Below are 19,474 nucleotides of genomic sequence, written 5' to 3' on the forward strand. Positions count from 1 at the left end.
GAATCAGACCTTCCAGTTTCTTTCAACTTGAAACGTCACTACAGCAGTGCAGGTGCGTCTCAAAACATTGGAATATTATAGAAAAGCCCATTACATTTGAAATCATATTCATGTTACGTCATTGGTCATGTTAATAATTTCTTGCATCTCCTTCAAAGCATCAAGCACACTTGTGACTTCAGTAGTGGTTTAGAAAATAGATGGATGCATGATATAGATTTAATAAACACGTAAGATAAACAAAAATTGCCGTTTTTTTCTAGTCTGGGTCATTTTTCCTACTTGTACATCATCATGAGAAATGTGTTCATTGTCATCACGACTGAACACCATCCCCTAGTGGTGAATATGTGAGCTTGTGTGGAAAATCCAACTTTGCATTTAATTTCAGTAACATCAAATAGAAATCAAGTTCACGCTCTCAGATTTTCGTCCAAAAAATTCAGGATTTTCTTCCAAGAATCTTCCTGTGCAGCAGCGTGTGGTGCAGTGCGACCCCCCCACAAAGCGAGCACTGTAGGAGAAGCACAAGAGGGCAACGGTCAGAGATGCACACGGGAAACCAAATCGCAATTTGTTGAGCTCACTTTTTTCTGGTTTGATTCTCCACACAGACATCCGTGCATGCGGTGTGTAAGGTGGTTCAATCAGGTGGCCAGCATCGGGATATGACAAACAGGTATACAGATGGGATTTGCCGGATGCTTTCAGGACATCCTCAATCTGAAAAGCACATAAACTGAACTGCGTTAACTTTAAATGTGCAGTAAAATCTACCATGATGAGGTCAATTAATATATATGTACCAGGTTTGAATTCTCGGTACTTGGACAATTTTGGTCATCTTCACCCAAAATGTACATCATTGGACAGGCCAGGTTCCCTAACTGCAAGGATGAGACACATTTCAAGCGAGTTTTATTTCTTCTATTTTTTTCATAATGACCAAGATGATCTTCATATCACCTCCACTTGGGTTCCAGGAGAGTAGTTTTTAGGTAAAGACATGTCCTTAAAGCTAAGATAGCCTGCATCATCCCGTGGCCAAAACCTCTGCTCACTGAAAATCAAGATTGAAAAGAAAAATTTGCATCACCTGAAAAAGTTCAGCTGTGTTTGGCAATTTCCGAATATGAACATTTGTTTTCCAAACCCAATCAGCAACAATGGGTTCGACCTTAAGTGTAAACTCCGACTATCAAATACCTTTTGGATACTTTAGGCTTGCAAAAGGTTTGTGTCAGCTCCGTGTTACTTCCTGCTGGGCCGTTTATACAAACCAAACAGGATGGCTGGAAAATAAATTGAAGTTTTTCAATATCAGGCAAGCATTAATCTGGTTTCTCACTGCCAACATTGCATCATGATAAATATAGTTAAAGAATACCGATTGAGGGGAAGGTACCACACCGCACAAAACATGAGAACGAATTTTGACTTTGCACTTTAAGAGATACATAACTGCACGACGTACATTTACTTCAGAGCGAGTGGCCATTCGGAGGGCTAGGTAGACTCCATACGAGAGACCGATGACACCGATTCGATCGCCGTGGATCTGAGGATGATCCTGAAGAATATTAAAAGCTTTCTGAACAAAAGGGGGGGGGGGGGGGGGGAGGAAAATATTAGACAGCTTTGATCACTTCATGTCAGTCATAGTAACCTGGCGTGTGATGAAAGGTCTTGACGGAGACTTTCTCACACTTTGAACTCATGGCGTCGCCTAACTTCTTGCCTTCATATATGCATCCGCAGAGTTAACATCCAGATGGACGGTCAGATCTTTGTGTTCCATGTAGGTGACGGCGAAGCTGGCAAAGCCCCTGGATGCAAATATGGATGAGCGGTACTCTACTAGTCCTCCACCCATACCCCACAAGTCCACCATGGCAGGAAACCTGCCTGGGCCTGCAGAGAATGTGAAACTAGGTCAGATAAACGCTGATGGAAAAAGTCACATTTGCGCTCACCTGGTGGTAAGAATAACGTTCCCACCACTCCATTTTGGCGAATGTCTATTCTTTGAACACCTGGTGCCATGTACCAGCGCTCAGTGGTTGCGACAGCCAGCTCCGCGCTCGCTCGCTCCCTGGGTGTCACGTGACCTTCCAGCAAGGAAATGTCCACAACGAGGGGAATCTCGACATTTTTCTTGCGGAGCCTTTACAAAAAAACCAAACAAACAAACAAACAAACAACAACAATAATAATGTAATATCTTGATTGATATTTTTTGGTAGTGACTAGAAGGGACTAATTCCATTTTCCATTCATTATTTTGGGTTGCAAGAGCAGTCAATATCTCAAGGCATAACTGTAATTGTATTAAAACGTGTATTAAAAAAACACCAGAAAAACAAGGGGCATCTATGCTGAATATGAATTATAATGAAAGAACGTTGTGGCACTACAAGAAGCACTCAAACAACTCAAAACAAGACAACTTCAACGGAATATTTTTGACCACTTGCCTTAAACCTTCCCTTTCCCCAGGTGCTGGCTGCAGGGCCCAGAAAAGACCCATTGGCTCACATCCCAAATATGAACCACCCACGGAATGATCCCTATTCACTGTTGAAGGCACAAGAAGGACAGAAAAAGCTCACAAGCAGCTACACGTGTCATGGGGGAAATCAAATTTTCATTTTAGCCAGTGAGCCATCATAAATAATGATTGAAAACAACTGCAGCTCACTATGCTTTTATTTTCAGAAACTAAAACTATTCCAATGATGTTAAAAATAATACATTTCACACAAACACAACATATTATCAATGAACAATCTGTCTCACGGTTGACAGTGCCATCTGCACTTGTGTTATAGTGGCCAAAAGCTTCCCACAGGTCACCGTCCTCACTGCGCATTCGTGCACACAATGTAACCAGATGGTGTGGTGGCAGAAAAGCTGCCTTGATGCTGAGCGGATCGTCCACCAGGCCACGGGCTGGAGCAGCTGTCAACACGGGAGCTGGACCGGTACTGTTCCGTCGTATCGCTGCTGGAGACAAGTGTGTCATGTCAGGTTCTATGTGGAAGAAATTAGTTTTTCTCTGGCTATTGGAAATGTTGAAGCTGGTTCTATGGCCATAACATACGGGGTCCCTCAAGGGTCACTACTTGGCCCCTTTTTGTTCTGTCTCTGCATGCTACCCTTGGGGCAAACTCTAATTTTGATGAATGACTATTATGGCTATGCAGATGATTGGCAGTGTCCTCAAAGAATTACAATTCAATGAGTTGTTGTGTTGTTATTATGATTATTATAAGCCCAAGAAATATTTTATTAAAAATTTATCCACAGAAATAAAAGAAAAAGCAATAATCTGTTTCAGTATTTATAGCTGTAAACTGCTGAGTGCGGACAAGAGGCGGGTTACGCCAGTTGCTGCCTAATCATTAACATTCACCTTGAAGTCAATCTGAGTCCAACAACCCATGGTGAGGTTTCTGACTGACTATTGTGACCATCACGGAGAGGATCTCTGCATATTTCAAAAGTAAGAGTTGATTTCACGAGAGATTAAACAAATAGACAGAACGTTTGGTATTGGCAATTTGTCAATACACCAACGCTAAACAGTCCACTCAGCAACATGACACTTGCTGTTAAAAGCAGTCCAAACAAGAAAATCAAGAACATGCTGAGCTCAAACTAAACTAAACCTGAGGCTTGAACTTTATCTGGAGCAATTATCAATATTATAAGTGTGTGCAAACAGAATTGTTTGTACGGCACGCACTCTTTATTTTCTTACCTGCAACTCGATGCAAACAGCAAGGTTTTCTGTGTAGACCAACATTTGGAGTCAGCTGTTTTCCTATGAGATGCCGGTATACTGCCACTCGCACCTGAGTCCAAATCATGCTAAGTCCGTCCTGGAAATGGACATCAGTGGAGAAACAAGAAACAATCCTGTGATGTCTCTGTACTACTTTCAATAGAGCCCGAATGAGTTAACAGTCACATCCTGGAAATCACCAAAGGGTTAATGTGCTACGAAAGAACTTTGACACTTTACTCTCTGCGGAGTCAAAGAAAAACAACGACATAATGCTTGATGAGGAGATAAGCTTGTCATGTTTTCACATTTTAACATATTACCAATTTGACATGTCTTTCCGATACATTTTACCTGTTCTCATGGGGAACTTATCATTCCCAGTAGGCTCTATGCATCCATTCCTACATTGACCTTATGAATTGTAAATCTTCTTATGTGGATGATTTTATTATACTTGGAGAATTGAACAATACTAAATGATAATAATAATAATAATAAATCCTGATACTGTTCTGGTGGACCCATTACAATTAGCAACATAATATGCTGCATTTAGGTTGTGTGTAAAACTAAAACCTAAATGTATTGGATTATGTATAAAGTCTTACCTTAACAATATTCACCAGAATCGATTTGGTCCAGATGTTTGGGTAGGTGTAACTCCTGTTAGTTATGCGTGTGAGATCTCACTGGAGAATTATGCAGGACCTGCTTTAACGTGTCAGAATATTTTACAGTGGAAAAACCGGTATCAATCCCCTTTGTAAGTTTAATGAACTGTGTCATATACGCCCTTTTGTTTATAAAGGTATCTGCCCAACATTTAAAAAGACAAATTGCATCTGACATATCCCAAAATGGCCAGATAAATACAATTATTAACAAATACTTCAGGCTCCTGATTGCATAGCAATTAATTATTATTTATTTTATTATTTAGGATGATATTATTTACTGCAATGACTCAGAGGATGAATATGATACGCAGATATACAGATAAAATTGATTGTACTTCACATCTACCACATTAAAAGCGCATTTTAAACTCTAGCTAACTATCTATCCGACTGATTAACTGTGACCAAAAAAAAAAAAAAAAGAAAAATCGATACAGAAATAAAGTCATTTCCCAGAAAATGTTTTATTCTGAAAGGTCGTAATCAGGTGCGAAATGTTTCTTCCGGTTCGAAAACATTTCCGGTTCAATGTTGTGACTTTCTTGTGTTTTGGACTTGTCTCGTTGGAACGCAGGCCTGGATCTTAGCAAGCTAATAAAGGGGCGTTAAAAAGTCCTTAAATTAATTTAGTTAAACATCTTTCCCCATTCAATGACTAGGTCTGTTCCGTTTTATTACTCTTTTTTTTTTTGGTTGAGCAATTCCGTTTTTTTTCTCGTATTGAATAGCCACTCTAACTTGTATTGTTGTATAGCTCAATTAGCTTGAACTGAAAGGCACGCAGTCGCATTTGATTGTGTTGTATTGTATTTTATTGCGATTTAGTGAGTGTGTCATCGGCTAGTTTATTTCGAACCTCTGACCATCCCTTTCAGCATTTGATTTGACGTTAATATTAAACGATATCACAAGCCCTAAATTGTTGGAAAAACAATGAGCGCGCTACTATCAAATTGCACATCGCCTCTTTTATTAGGTACACATATGCAATCCAGGAAAATCAGTTTGCAACTAAAATTCAAACTCTAAACCTCAGGACTGTACTAGCCACTTTACCACTTGTATCACAACTTGTGTGAGATAATAGTAATAATAATAATTCACAAGGTGTAAATGAATTAATGTACTTTATACCTAAGAACATCAATCTAAGCTGTTTTAGAGTCAAAAAGACAGCTAGCAGTTCTTATCAAGTTTTTTAAATGTTACTATGGGTTGAAAGAAGGAGGACTTCTGTTTTTTCTTCTTCAGATTTTGCAATCGAAGCACTGTGGATGGCATGTCTTCTAACAGCCCGGCCAGCTGAAAGCTTCTTTTGGACGTGCACTTTGAGTCCACACAATGGGCAGCCACTTCCGAAGCTACATCTGGGACCCTGTCCTCATTGTGCTTCAAATCATCTTGATGCAGTGCATCTACTACAGCTTTCTCGGCTTGTGGTTGGCGGGTGTGGACAGCCTGGTGCCGACACGTGCTTCACTGGACCAAATCTTCAGCTATGAAGTGAGTAAGGCTTCGTTTAACCCGTTTTAAATTTGAACTTTGTTGAAATTCATACGCCCGGTGACACAATTGTTTTATCTTTGTCAGATCCTTGGTTTTGCACCAATATTGGGCAGGCTGTCAATGATGGCGTTCGCTTTGAACTCTCTTACCTGGTGAGGCTTGGAGATAAAAATAATGTCGTCGTCCCTGTATTTATGGACCGTACTTTTATATAAAGAATACATAAGGCGCTCAATGTGTTTTTATGTGTTCAGTGTGAATTAATAATGAAGGTATCTTTGCCGCAGCGCTCTGGGCTTGTGGTTCTTCATCCGCCGAGGGAAGCAGTGTCTGGACTTCACCGTCACGGTGCATTTCTTCCATTTGATCATCTGTTGGATCTATAACTCTCGCTTTCCCTCCTCCTTGTCCTGGTGGCTCGTCAACTTGGCCTGCATGGCATTGATGGCGGTCATCGGAGAGTACTTGTGCATGCGGACTGAGCTCAGGGCCATTCCAGTCAATTCTGGACCCAAGTCTAACCTTTGAATTTGTTTTTGGTTTTTTTTTGCTTGACACTTTGCTGACAATGGACAGTTTGAGACATCTTGAACAAACTGCTTGAAGAAAGCAAATGTGGCACATGCATCGGACTGTATATATAAGCTCCACATCAGATGGCCTATTTATTATTGACTTTCCATTCGGCTATGGACCATTTTTCTCTGCATCGTCTCTATGACCTCATGTGAACTGCTGCATTAGATTTATTGGTTCTCGTTTTTTTTGGGGGGTTAAATATATTTGTTCTCCGAGGGGGGGGGGGGGGGGGGAGTGTAAACTGTTAGTCAAATGTCTTTGGGTGACTGCAACCTAGTTTGAGTTGGAAACAAATATTGGAACAATTCTCACATGAAAAAAAACAGTCGCAGTTACTATTTTATTTAATTTAAAAAAATAAAAAGTAGTGTATAATTGAAATCAATTGTGTGAATAAGGTTTCCACATTCAGACTGAATTTTACTCTCTGTGGTCAAGGTCAAATTGAGCTAGTATTTTTTTTTTATTTTTAACCAAATGTTTTTAGCATTTTACACAGAAAGTATTTGTTTTCCTCTTCCCTTGTCATAAGATAGTCAGACAACATGAGGGTCTCTTTGGGAGGTCTTTGTCTGCTTTCAGCTGTGTCATGACAGCACAATGTCTCTGTTCCAGACAAGTCTTTGACGAGCTGCAGCCTCAAAAAATTATTTTATTGTGCGACACAAATAGTTCTGTAGCAGTTTTAACACAGTCTTTTTTTTTTCCTCAAGCTTTTAAAACACTAGCTTAATGAATTTTGAAGTTCCTCTACGTTAACTCGTTTGACGATACAGCTTTTACATTAATCCTTCTCTAATTAAAGCTGTGATTTTACATTACAACTAAATTGTAATGATTTGACAAAGTGCTGATGCTATTCCAAGCAAGTTATTTTATGAGCAATGCATAAGTGTCCAGCTGGATTAAGATGAGAGGTTGTTGATGATATTTTTACACTATTTCCCTAAATACTCTCTCTTACAGTCAGCATTAACCTTGCTGTGCCCCAAAAAAAAAAAAAAAAATCCAATACCACCCAGTATCTAAACTCTGGTTTGTGTTATTTGAATACAAAGAAGCTGAGATATGGACCTATTATTGACATTTAAAAAAAAAAAAGTCTGCTTTTTTAATAAAACTCTACCAATTCACAATGGTTGAAAGAGAGTGATTCTGAATCAGAAAACGGTGGAAGATATTTTAATGTCTGATGCCCAAACCTATCGATGGTCTTCAAGTCAAGTCAAGTCAAGTTTATTTGTATAGCCCTAAATCACAAGCAGTCTTCAGTGACTGGCAAAGTGCCACCGTGCTTTCGCTTCTCTGACGAGATTTCACCTTAGGCCATGATCCTTCATTTTTTTTCCCCCCACTGTCTCACCGCTGAAAACGTCCAGGTGGAAAGTAGCAGATGGGAACGCACGGATGGGTGCAAACCTGCTTGTTAGGATCCTCATTACCAATGCTTTGCTGGAGGGAAGACTGAAAACAGAAACTCTCTTCTAAATGGGTCATATGGAAAAAACTTTATCTGACCCATTTCCATCATATTGATTCAACCCTTTACTTTTTTTTTGCTTTCCATCTTTATTCCGCTGAAGACATCACAGACTATGTTTTACAACGCTGGTGCTTTATTACAAACACATGACCGCCATATATTGCTTGGATCCTAAACAAGTAGTGTGCCTTTCTAGCAGCAAACAAAAAACTTTACATTCAGAATTGTACCTAATCAAATCATTGTTATGATAAAAATGATCATGCGCTCTTGAAATACACACGGAGAGATAGAAGTCATTTCGTGAAAGTGACCTTATATATTGCTCATGCTCGAGGACAATTGGATTTCCCATTACTGCATACACACAATGGATGACATCATGCTAGCACCTGCGCAACCTTAGAGAATAAATAGAAACAACCAGAAGGAGCATGCCGATGGAGGAGAAGGGAAGGTGCAAGATGGGTGACGGATGTGAGAAAGGCAGCTGATGTGCTTTGGAGTTAGTCGTATATCTTCATGCGCTCATTAGTATACGTTCATCTGAGGTCAAATCATCACATCCCCCCCCCCCCCCCAATGATCTGAAGCACCGTCACAAAATGGTCATCATGCAAATATATGACGAGAGAGGTAACAGGAAAAAGAGATCAAGATCATGTTGACATTCAAAATAAATAGCGCTTCTCATTACGAGTATATTGATGAGACTATTTGTTAGTGTCAGTGGATCTATAAATGCAAATGTACTAATTAAAACAATGCCTGTGGCAGTTTATTGACCAGAAGGGTCAAATAGTTTGGGCCGAGGTGAACCAAACCGAAACACTGATCATGACGATAAATATCACACCACTCTATAATTTAATTTACAGTATGTGGAAAAAAAATACATGTAAATGAGTCAGTGTGTCAAACATTTCAATGAAGAAGCTAAGATTTTGTATTGTTTTGGTCCTACCATAACGTTTGTACCTAATTTTTTGAAAGTACTATGAAAGTACTTTTTTATATTAAAAAGATGTATTACAAAAGCAGCTTCTATTGCTTTGACAACGGCACAAATTTGACTTGGCTATGTAAACATTTGGTGAGCAAATACAGTATGCGTAAAAATGACAAAAGGATCTATGGAACTGCACTCACAACAGATGTGCTGCCAAAAAGGCTTTTGTAAAAAGCTTGATTGTCATGGCCAAACTACTTTAATAGGAGGGGCCTCGCTATTTATTTCAACATTGTTAGAATGTTCCTTTGCTGGCAAAAATTCTCTCAGAATCTTTATTTCAACTTTAACAAGTCCCTGGAGGGCATTGAAATATGACTTTGTTAAAGCAACTCAATTGTATGATAGCATTAGAACTCCTAATATTGACAGGCCAATAATAATTAAGGCTAATCCTCCTCCTGAATTCCTTTCAACTTAATGAAAATTAAAATTTGATTTAAAAAAATCCTGCTAACACACACGATGAGAATGGCATCTCGTAAAAAAAAAAAAAACCCGCAAATTTCATGATGCGATCACAGCTTTGCACAAAATTATGTTTGGTATATTGTCAATACGGTTCGCTTAGCTTAGCACAAAGAAGTAGGTAGCGATAGCAAATCCCTTAAGCTTTTCTATCTCCAGGTATAAAATGCATGGCCAGCAAACGTAATGCACAAAGCTAAGCAACAAGCTAACTGTTGGCCAATAGCATCATATTGATCGTACAGACCGAGAGGAAACGTTTACAGAATGTTAAACTCTTCAACTTAAAGTACACGGCGCTTTGCTTTAAAAGTCACTTCATTGGTGTGACCACTACATCATTTTGACAATATTATGATTTAATTTCCAAGATGAGTTTGACTAGAACTAAAAATACTAAGGTCACGATAATCATTGTCGCATTCCTTGGCTTTAGGTTGTGCTCGCGAGGACTGAGCCCGATAGAAACTAAGACTGTGGCCTCATTCTCCTTCCTCCTCCTCCTGGTCAGCGCCCGCCTTTACATGAAGGACCATCTGTGCCCGGTGGTGAGCAACATGGCCGTTAGCGGCAGGGTCAACGCCGCTACAGGTGACCTCACGCTTGGACTCGAGCTGGGGCTACACAGATCAAACAAGCTTCCCTGGAAACGCATCTTTCGGGAGTCCTGCCTCAGAGTCTCCCAGATGGAACTGACTTCCTGCTGGCAGTCAGACAACGCCGTCAGGGCACACGTGTGGAAAGCTTCCCAGTGGCTGCGACAAACAAAGCATCATCAGATCAGCACCGCCAATCATCTACCTTATTATCCACAATTTATCCCCGCTGGCTGTCGCGGATTCAGTTACTTGCCGATAATCCATCACGGCGATCAAATTGAGCTTTAACTACCATGGTAACCGCTTCGCAGCGAGAAACAATATCACAGATGATATTGCGAGAGTAAATTCCTCAACAGAAAGCTCGTGTGTAAATCGTCGTCTAAGCCGGTGGTGGAGTGCAATAACAATGACAAAACAGTCCCTGGAATTTCATTACCACTCCAGCAGAGTCATAAATTATTTAGATGAGTGGCTCAGTGTCTCAGCACCATACTAGATGTCTTCCTCCTCCCGGATGATGGACTTGGGCTCTTTGCTTTTGTCACGAGATGCCGAGCTTTCCTTGCATTTGCATTATTCTGCTCAGTCATGGATCTTACTGTTAGAAATGAACTCTATCTAATGAAATCTGACACCGGAGCTGATCGAGAACTCTCCTTTTACAAACATTATCATTTCTAGTTGTCATTTAAAAATGCTCTTTGGAATAGCGGTTATAGATCACAGTGCACTGCGTTGTAAAATTTGCACCCCCCGGCCCAAAAGCTAAAAAAAGAAGCAGACAAAAATCGATATGGTGCTGCAGTTGTACACCTTGGAAATTGTATTCACATTTGATCTATTTTCATGTATCATCTCGTGTCACCTGCACACAGCTGCCACTCCCCTTTCGCTGGTCACGTTTTCCTGATAGTTGTCCATGCTCTCCCCCAGCTCCAGGACACAATCAGAGAAGTCCTTGTAAACGTTCTCACAATTCACATCTGATGAATCCACCAGCATGGAGATGGAAAGGATCACTGAAAGAACGCAATCTCGATGAGGATATTAGACGAGATTCAAACCCAGAACCTCTGAACTGTGAGGCACTTTGTGCTGTCTCTTAAAATAGTTTGTTGCAGTTCAGGACGTTTGATAATATAATTCTTCCCAAAATGTGTCCCACATCTCCACTTGACACTTCTGAAGAGCCCATACATAAATAATTCTCGGGTTTAATTGAATCAAATCACTTGGTCAACATCATTTGAACTTCACTCCCCCCCCCCCCCCCCCCTCGAAATGTACCCTTAGAATGACATTTTGGGAGGACCAAGTAAAAAGAAACATTCGCTAATAGTCATTAAAAAAAAAACTGCTTGCGTTTTTTAATCGCACACATTTGCAGCCCGCCTGGATCTCTCCATCGACCACATGTCTCATGTAACATTCCCGTCAGGCGTGTAACAGCACTGATGTCACACTTATGGCTGCACGCAGAAAGATGTATTAAAAAAAAAATAAAAAAAAAAATAAAAACACAACACGGAGATGTCTTACCTAAGGCAAAGCCAAGGATCTCCACGATTTTGGTCGACATGAACAATCCCATGTCATCCCATTTCACGCTCCGTGATGCGATCGGTAATCGGATTCAAGGAACCTGGAGTAATAAAAAAGAAGGCGCTGGGAAAATTAGCTGCTCATATTTTTACACGAGTCGTGTTTCAGTATAAGGGTGTAAAAAAAAAAGAAAAAAAGAAAAAGAAACAATCGGTGGGTGTGTGCACAAAGCCCTTCCCTGCTCCGGTCGATGACGTTGTCGCTCCCCTCCGACGGAAACTGAGCGAACCGCCCCCCCCCTTTCGGAACCGGGCAGCCCCCTCCCTCCCTTCCTCCCTCCCTCCTCCATCCTTGCCTCCTCCATCTCTCCCTCCTGCAACCTCGATACATCATCCATTAATCACGCTGCTTCATCTTTTTATCTGCTCATCTCCATGCAGGATGTGTAAATAAAAGATCAAAAGGCTTACTAAACCTGTATGCCACAAAATAAAATCTTTTTTTTTTTTTTGGTAAAATTTATTTTTCTCCAAAAAGTGTTTCAACAAAGTCTGTAACCCCTTCAAGACACATTTAGGAAGCATCCAACGACCTGTAGAAAAATCTTTTTTTTGTTTTGTTCGAATTGCAGCTGCCATCATCCCGCTATCTTTGAAATGTCACTTCAAGGGCACAATGTAGTGTTGTTGTTGTTTTTAAATCACAATTGCATTGCATTGTTGCACACTGACTATAAAGATTCTAATTCAAATGGCTTTTCTTTTTAGGCTCCTATGAAATGGCACGGACAGATAAGGCTGATAACTGTATCACATTCAGATGCTGAGATGCTTTCAGCCATTTCCTATGCAGTCACACAGAAACATTCATCCAGTTACAAATAAAAATAAAAAACAAATAAAATGAACAACAATTCAGTTCAGATAGTGTCAAGATGTCAACTCTGAGAGCAGTGGAGCAGAAATGGAAAAAAAGTCCAAACACTGTCATCCATCACGCATCAGACATGTGCGAAGAAATGAGCTTCGAAATCCTCGTGGACTTCATGTTGACTGAAGGAGAAGCAACAGCTTTATTGATCCGCTCCGGCTGCCCGCTTGGTTCGTTTCCGTGGTGAGTTTTTTGGAGAAGCTTTGTCTGAGAGATAGAAAGCAGAAATTAAGATCAAATTTCCTCAATTTGTTGGAGATTTAAAAAAAAAAAAAAAAGAACCTACTCATGGCATTGAGAGTCTCCTGAGGAATCCAGCTGATGTCCACATCGTTCTTCCCACCAGTACCCTTCTCGAACTTTACTGAGATTCGCTTTTTCTGAAAAACAAAATTCACAACCTTCCAAACAAATCCAACAGTATAGTACCAGTGGAACTTCTAAAATCAAGTTGATTTAAAAAAAAAAAACCTACCGTCCGTGATTCCAGAACCTGGTACATGGCAAAGAGCATCAGCACTACCAGCCCGCTGAGGAAGATGTACATAAAAACTCTGCAAAAGACCATAACACAGTCATTAGCCTAAGTCTGGGAAATGTTTCTCAAGCTACATCCGTTTTATGAACCAATAGAAAGGTGGGAGGCATCACAAGCGAATGGATGAGCTTCTTCCACAAAAAATCTGACAACTACAATTTCACACCTCCTTTTACAGTTTAGTAGGACAACATGCAAGCTGGCTCTGTGAGCATTAGTTGTGAAACAAGACTCGATGGAATGGGAGCATTATTTCTTTTCAAATTCAAATCTCAACAAATAATAAGAAATGCCTTACGTTTCACCATCCAGTCCTTCTTCTTTCTCAACGATGGTAACAGTCTGGTTGTAAATGGCGGTCTGAAAGATCGTACCCTGAAGAACAAATGACAAATATTGAGTATGAGCAATAATAGCAATTTCAAAATTGTTTTGGGATGATGCGGTCGTCAGTGCATCGAACAAGGACATATGGACAAATACCGTAGTGGCTCACCTGAGTGTCGTGATAATTGAGGAGGATAACGAGACCGAATGGACGACCGGCCATGGGCTGAGCTGGGATGAAAGAATATTCGAAGGAGGCCTGCGCGCCCGGTTGAACCACCGTACTCAGAGGCAAAGCTGTGAACTACGCAATTAAAAAAAAACGATGAGGAGATGAGGTGTTCATTCTGAAAAAAATCTACATTCATGACTTACATTTTGAATGTAGAACTGGAAGTCCTGGGGATAGCGGAAAGAGGCCTCCAAGGACTCAACGGTGAAATCCTGACTGCCCTTGTTGGTGAAACCCACCAGGAATCTCACAATCTCATTAGCAGGAAACTCTAAAAGAGATGAGTATTAGAGTGCGACGCTGAACCAAAGAAAAACGGACTCACCTTCTCCTGTCGTAAAGACGATGGTTGTGTCAGCATCAGTGTGAGATGTTAATAATTTCTCATCACCGTCAGAGTCGTCGTCGTCGTCATCAGCTCCTTCCTGACATACAATTGTGTCATTAGAGGTGCATTGGAAAATAATACCTCTTGGATTTTTTTATTTTTTTTACATACAGAGCTTTGGATTTGATCTTCCTCCACCGGCATCTCTTCTTCTTCATCTTCTTCTTCCTCATCAACAGATGCATCTGGGTCAATGTCCTCCGAAGATTCAGTGTTGGCAGACACTCTCCCTGCACAACAATAAAGATATTTTATATTTTTATTTCCATCATTTCGTACATATAGTGATTTCATATCGCAATAGAGCTGTTTGATTACCTGCAAAAAAGTAAGGAGACATACTTACTTGTGCATACGATAAATTGTTCTTTTTCCATAGAAGCACGCATAATAATCACTCATTCAAATCTGGAGGTTATTTGTATTGCAAAAGTTAAAAAAAATGAGGAAAAATACTGGAAGTCACAATGGAGATTCAAAAAATATATATATTTTATTCACTTTATAGAAACAATATTTCGACAAATTTAGAAGAGTAGGGCAGCTTGACCTATGACGTCAGATAACGCTCCAGATTGTATTTCACCTATGATGACGTGTCCCATCTTGCGTGTTGCTTCATCGACACACTTCAAGTTTAAAGAGACAAATCTACAACATCTGCGTCCTTGCTGGCAAATAAATTCAAATATGCGTGTCCGCGCATGTGGGAAATCCTCACGTTTAACGCTGGCAGACGACGATAACTTTCATTCATTCATTCCGAATGAGCGCTTGTAAACTTTGACAGTCGACGATCAATAATATCTATGAAGTTGATCGTTTCGGATCATGAAGAAAAAGGAGTTTAGAATGCACACGACCGACTTGACTTCACATCTTCTCAGGAGAAATATGCCACGTCGATATGTTTGACAGTCTTCTTCGTATTTTAAGTGTACAAAAGAAATCACACGGTTTAAAAAGACCTTACCCATAGATATCAAGCCGCAGGGGAAAGCCAGGAGGAGCAACAACAACATTTTTGATCCCAAAGTGAACATTTTTGGAGCGGGTTTGCAGACTCAAGTTAGTTACACATCAGCGTTCTGCAGAAGAGAGAGACGCAGTTGGAAGGGGCGTGGCTAGAGAGAGTTTAGACCCGCCCATCGAGAAGGTGGAGACGAGGTCAGACTTTTTTTTTTTTACTGCCTCGCCGTTCGGCACAAGCGGTTTGAACTATTGATGAATTGTCCGTATTTACTCATTTTTGGTTGTTATTTTTTTTAAAAAGGGGAGGGGGGGGGGGTGCATATTGACACGCCTGCCCCAGAATGTTATTAATTGCTAATTAATTGCTCATTATTTCTTTTGCTCATATGAATGGCACAGTCATGAATATGCAGAAACCACACAGAAAGGGTTAAGCCTTGATTCAAACCAACTTCAGACCTGTTGGGTATAACCACTTTAACCCCTGCTGTCCAAGTATATCTTGGTGAATAACCTCCTCAATCTCTGCTAGTATTAATTATCAAAATATGTATGTCCAAAATGCTGCCAAAACTCAATGTTATACTTCAGTCACCCTTTTTTTGTTTTTTTTTTGCACCTTCTTTTGTTGATCTTGTAAATCAAGACCGTTTTTATGCTCAATCTTTACTTTTCAAGATGGTGTTATTCTCAGCTAGTGGTTTTCTGCAAAAAGCCCACATCCTGTCTTACAGTTTTTTTTTTCTTTCCCTAAAACAGGCCAACACAGAAGACAGTTTGCAAGTCACCATTGAAATTAGTCAGAGCAGGTAAACTACTTGTGATCACAGAATGGCCAACATATCAAACTCTGCTGATTGCCGTGGTAAGTGTGGAAAGTCTTGAAATAGATATTACTCATGCCATAATCTCAATCGTTAAGTGCACATTCAAGATACATAGCGAAAGTTCTGCTTTTACAAAGATTACAATGTTCTGTTTTGGTAGGTTAATTTACAGTGTTGTATTTTGCATTGTTGGAGGGTGCATGGTTAACTTTTATTCAACCTGTGCATGCCTTATTTAAAGTGTGTCGCATGTTTGTGTGTGCTCGTTGTTGTCTCATTCTTGCTCTTTTTTTGAAACAATAAAAAGCTCAACACAAAAACTGGCAAAATGATGAAATAGCTTTGCCAATGAATAATCCCGCAAGTAAAACGTGCGTCATAATTCTTCTCATATAATGTATTATATAATGAATCTGTAATCAAGTCATTTCTGTTCTCTCCTTTGCCAGACTTCTTTAGTATGCCGCCATTCTGGGTGATCAGTGGATTACTGATACTGTCATTTTCTTGCAATATTATTTTTGGTGTTTTCAAATTATGTTGCTCAGGTAATCAATTTCTTTGCCTTCAAATCAGTTCAACGAATGTATTTTGGTCATCTACTTATTGATTTGTTCCTCTGTATGCTTCATTAGAGAACAAAAAATGTTGGTCAAGACAAAGGTATTTAAATTTTGCCTGATCCAAATAACATAGGATGTTTGTACTTCTAAAACTGCAACGCTCAATTAAAAACAAACGTAACTTTCTTTTATGTGCTGTTTAGTCAGCGTGTCCAACAGATGAGTGATAATCCAATATATGGGAACGTCAGCTGTAAGTACTTTTGGGAATTTTTTCTTTTGCATTCTGGATTTATGTCGACTTTCAACATTTCGTTCTCAGGTACATCAGCAATTTCTGAAATCAATCCTTCACGCTTGACAGTCAGTTCGTCATCCCGTCATGATCAACTGAACCCAAGCCCTGACTCACAGGTTTATTTTTTTTATACAACTTTATTGCAAAAACAACAAAAAATCAAATGAAGTGAATCTATTACATAGGGGATCCTATTTCTTTTCTCTTTTCAGCCACAAAGTCTAGACTGTTATGCCAACCTGGACCTCAAAAGCTCTAAGAGCAGGTCTGTTAGCAATTCTCAGGTTGAATACTCAGTTGTGTTTCAGCCAAATGCATTGGGAGAGGAAGACAAAAAAGACGTGCATTCTGGTACTACCGTGACGGATGTGTATGCTTCTGTGCAAACCAAGCGCACCAAAAGTGGCGACAACGCAGACAGTGCGCAATATTATGCTAATCGTGTTTGAGAAGAGCCTTGGCAGGTTGAACTGTCAACTCTTAGCCACAAGGTGGCACTGTTGATCATTTATTGGTTGATGTCCTTGAGGTTAAAACGGCCAAGTTCATATAGGCCAAATGATGTTTAAACGTCAACTTACCTTTAGACCTAGTCTTTAGACTTGTTCTATTTTTAAATGTAATTGAAATATTGTTTTTCATCTTTTTTTAATTAACTTTTTACTTTTATTTTATGCTTATCTTTTAGTGATCATATTTTTATAGCTCTTGATTCGCTATTTGTCTTATTTTTTATCATTCATATGACATCAATTTTATCTTGAATAATCAGCCACATTCAAACCAATATATATATTATTTATCTTCCTCTTGATTTTGTGTGCTCTTAGCTCTCTTTTCAGTCCCTGCTGTGTGTGTGTTAGTATTGCATAAATTTGGAAAACACGTTATGTGACGTAATAAAATGTTTGTGCAAAACACATACTGAACAAATAAATACTGATTAACTACAAGTAAGATAAACGTGTTGTGATAAAATTGGTATTTTACTCTAGAGAATTATCTTTTTATTGTAATACTGCAGGAGAGGAGAAAATGTTTCCCTAGGGATTAAAGGGCAATTCCCCGAGTTGATATTTTGTTAACCTTAACCTGTCACCTATTCATTGTTATTATCTTCCCTTATCTGATAAAACTGAGTACATATAAAAGGAGCTATTAGTGAGTGAGAATGAGCGGGTATGAGATCAGACTGCCGTGAGCACACGTCACCATGAACGGATCGACATGTTTGGAGCGCGTCTGCCAGCATCGCTGATAGTTTTGGAAGGGGTCCTGACTCTATATGCCATCTTTGTCACTTATGACAACGACGCCAATGTCAAGCAGCTTTTTGCCTGCTACTTCGACTTGTGCTTGTCCGCCCGGCCCTCAGTGGCCTCTCCGCTTACCTTAAGAGGCGGCGATCAACATCGAGCGATCTTGCACACTTTTATCAGTCTTAGCAGCGTTCAATAAGAGATACGAGCTCACATTGGCCGACATCCAGAACGTGACTTTGGCAGGTGGTGTGACAGTTGGAGCGTCAGTGGACATGATGATTTCTCCTTCAGCCGCCTACGCTTTGGGCATCATGGGCTGTGTCGCTTGTTTTTTTTTTAATAAAAAAAAAAGACTCTCAGGCCCTTTCTGGCATGAAGTAAGAAGATCCAGGACTAGTGCGGAATTCACAATTTGCACAGACTGGAATCTGTGCCATCTTGCTAGAAACCAAGGAAGCCTATGGACCCAGCATGTACGGGACCTTTTTTCCACCGCATTCCACTTGAGGGAAATCCAAAGCTGCTGGAGCTTCAGATGCTGGTTGAAGCCGGGCATACGGTGTACAGCACAAAAGCATGCCTTCATATGCCTCCAGATTTTAATGGACTGGAAGAAATTATGAACTCTCTAACCTGCAATTATATTGATGTCAATAAAAATAAATTAGCTCCATAAATCCTGATCAGCCACTCTGATGCTTCACTGTTGTTTATTATATATGATGTAAATCATTCAAAGTGTAATCTTTCTTCTAATAGGTGATTGTATGTTATCAATCATTATGACTCTTGTTTCTAATTATTAGATTATAATTATAGACCTTTTTTGAAACACCCAAACATTAAACAACATAGATTTGTGGTATTATTTTTATTCTACGTCATTTGAGATGCATATTTAGGTTTCAATGGTAAAAATGGGTACAATAAACCACAGTTTGAAGATTCTAGGCTAATACTACACATAAGTATTACTTAATCATCGGTCGCCTTTTCCTTTTGATGAGAAATGGCTGCTTATTATCTGCATGTGTGCGATAATACTGTGTTTGCTTTGACACCTGACCTACAAACAAAATCTGAAAGTTCAAAAAGTGACTATGTACCGCTTGGGTCATGAACTGGATTAGAAGTCTAAACACTGATCAGTTTGATTACTGTAAATTCTAGATTTTTCTCAGTTGCGAGCAAAGTTGTGAGAGTATGTCAGAATTAATTAATTAATTTTAATATGTACTTCACCTAGATAAACTAAAGAGATTACGATAAACTAAATGTCACTAATCATCAATGATTACAGTTCATTAATAATAATGATTAAAAACGATATTTTGAAGAAATGTTTCTTTAGAAGTGTATATCAAACTGGTAGCTCTTATACAACCTTATTGTAAAAACATAAAGCCGCCTACACGCTGTTGTCCATTTAATGATTCGTCAGTACCCAAGAAGTAGCCCTCAATTTGAAAAATATTGGTGACCCA

At 39.6% G+C, this 19,474-nt stretch overlaps 5 protein-coding genes across 6 annotated transcripts; 2 read left to right on the plus strand and 3 right to left on the minus strand.

Moving 5' to 3' along the window:
* Positions 1-108: 108 nt before the first annotated feature.
* Positions 109-4,524, minus strand: LOC147049070 (bile acid-CoA:amino acid N-acyltransferase-like). 2 transcript variants are annotated; one of them, XM_085923497.1, is made up of 12 exons: positions 4,396-4,524; positions 3,761-3,881; positions 2,797-3,000; positions 2,475-2,574; positions 1,974-2,164; positions 1,739-1,911; positions 1,475-1,591; positions 1,207-1,292; positions 967-1,060; positions 807-887; positions 588-723; positions 109-514 (listed from the first exon to the last, which is right to left on the minus strand). In XM_085923497.1, exons 2-12 carry the CDS (start codon positions 3,867-3,869, stop codon positions 414-416), a joined length of 1,392 nt encoding a protein of 463 aa, XP_085779623.1. In that variant the 5' UTR covers positions 3,870-3,881; positions 4,396-4,524; the 3' UTR covers positions 109-413. The 2 variants fall into 2 exon arrangements, with proteins under 2 accessions (XP_085779623.1, XP_085779622.1); XM_085923496.1 differs by having other exon boundaries at positions 2,797-3,003.
* A 317-nt stretch (positions 4,525-4,841) lies between these two features.
* sys1 (SYS1 golgi trafficking protein) lies at positions 4,842-6,764 on the plus strand. Its single transcript, XM_085923499.1, has 4 exons — positions 4,842-5,123; positions 5,716-5,967; positions 6,055-6,122; positions 6,258-6,764. Exons 2-4 carry the CDS (start codon positions 5,806-5,808, stop codon positions 6,496-6,498), a joined length of 471 nt encoding a protein of 156 aa, XP_085779625.1. The 5' UTR covers positions 4,842-5,123; positions 5,716-5,805; the 3' UTR covers positions 6,499-6,764.
* Positions 6,765-9,945: 3,181 nt separating this feature from the next.
* LOC147049072 (neuritin-like) lies at positions 9,946-11,708 on the minus strand. The gene is made up of 3 exons (XM_085924571.1): positions 11,651-11,708; positions 10,977-11,130; positions 9,946-10,264 (listed from the first exon to the last, which is right to left on the minus strand). Exons 1-3 carry the CDS (start codon positions 11,700-11,702, stop codon positions 10,030-10,032), a joined length of 441 nt encoding a protein of 146 aa, XP_085780697.1. The 5' UTR covers positions 11,703-11,708; the 3' UTR covers positions 9,946-10,029.
* Positions 11,709-12,150: 442 nt separating this feature from the next.
* LOC147049073 (translocon-associated protein subunit alpha-like) lies at positions 12,151-15,201 on the minus strand. Its single transcript, XM_085924102.1, has 9 exons — positions 15,042-15,201; positions 14,180-14,298; positions 14,006-14,105; positions 13,824-13,951; positions 13,618-13,752; positions 13,420-13,496; positions 13,059-13,137; positions 12,870-12,963; positions 12,151-12,790 (listed from the first exon to the last, which is right to left on the minus strand). The coding sequence occupies exons 1-9, from the start codon at positions 15,109-15,111 to the stop codon at positions 12,726-12,728; spliced, it is 867 nt and encodes a 288-aa protein (XP_085780228.1). The 5' UTR covers positions 15,112-15,201; the 3' UTR covers positions 12,151-12,725.
* Positions 15,202-15,805: 604 nt separating this feature from the next.
* On the plus strand, positions 15,806-18,036 carry LOC147049074 (uncharacterized). Its single transcript, XM_085924898.1, has 6 exons — positions 15,806-15,905; positions 16,317-16,415; positions 16,503-16,530; positions 16,634-16,683; positions 16,753-16,844; positions 16,941-18,036. The coding sequence occupies exons 1-6, from the start codon at positions 15,872-15,874 to the stop codon at positions 17,175-17,177; spliced, it is 540 nt and encodes a 179-aa protein (XP_085781024.1). The 5' UTR covers positions 15,806-15,871; the 3' UTR covers positions 17,178-18,036.
* Positions 18,037-19,474: the final 1,438 nt, after the last annotated feature.

The sequence above is a fragment of the Syngnathus leptorhynchus genome, chromosome 11 (genome assembly GCF_054491065.1).
Source record: "Syngnathus leptorhynchus isolate UIUO chromosome 11, UIUO_Slep, whole genome shotgun sequence".
NCBI classification, from domain to species: Eukaryota; Metazoa; Chordata; class Actinopteri; order Syngnathiformes; family Syngnathidae; genus Syngnathus; species Syngnathus leptorhynchus.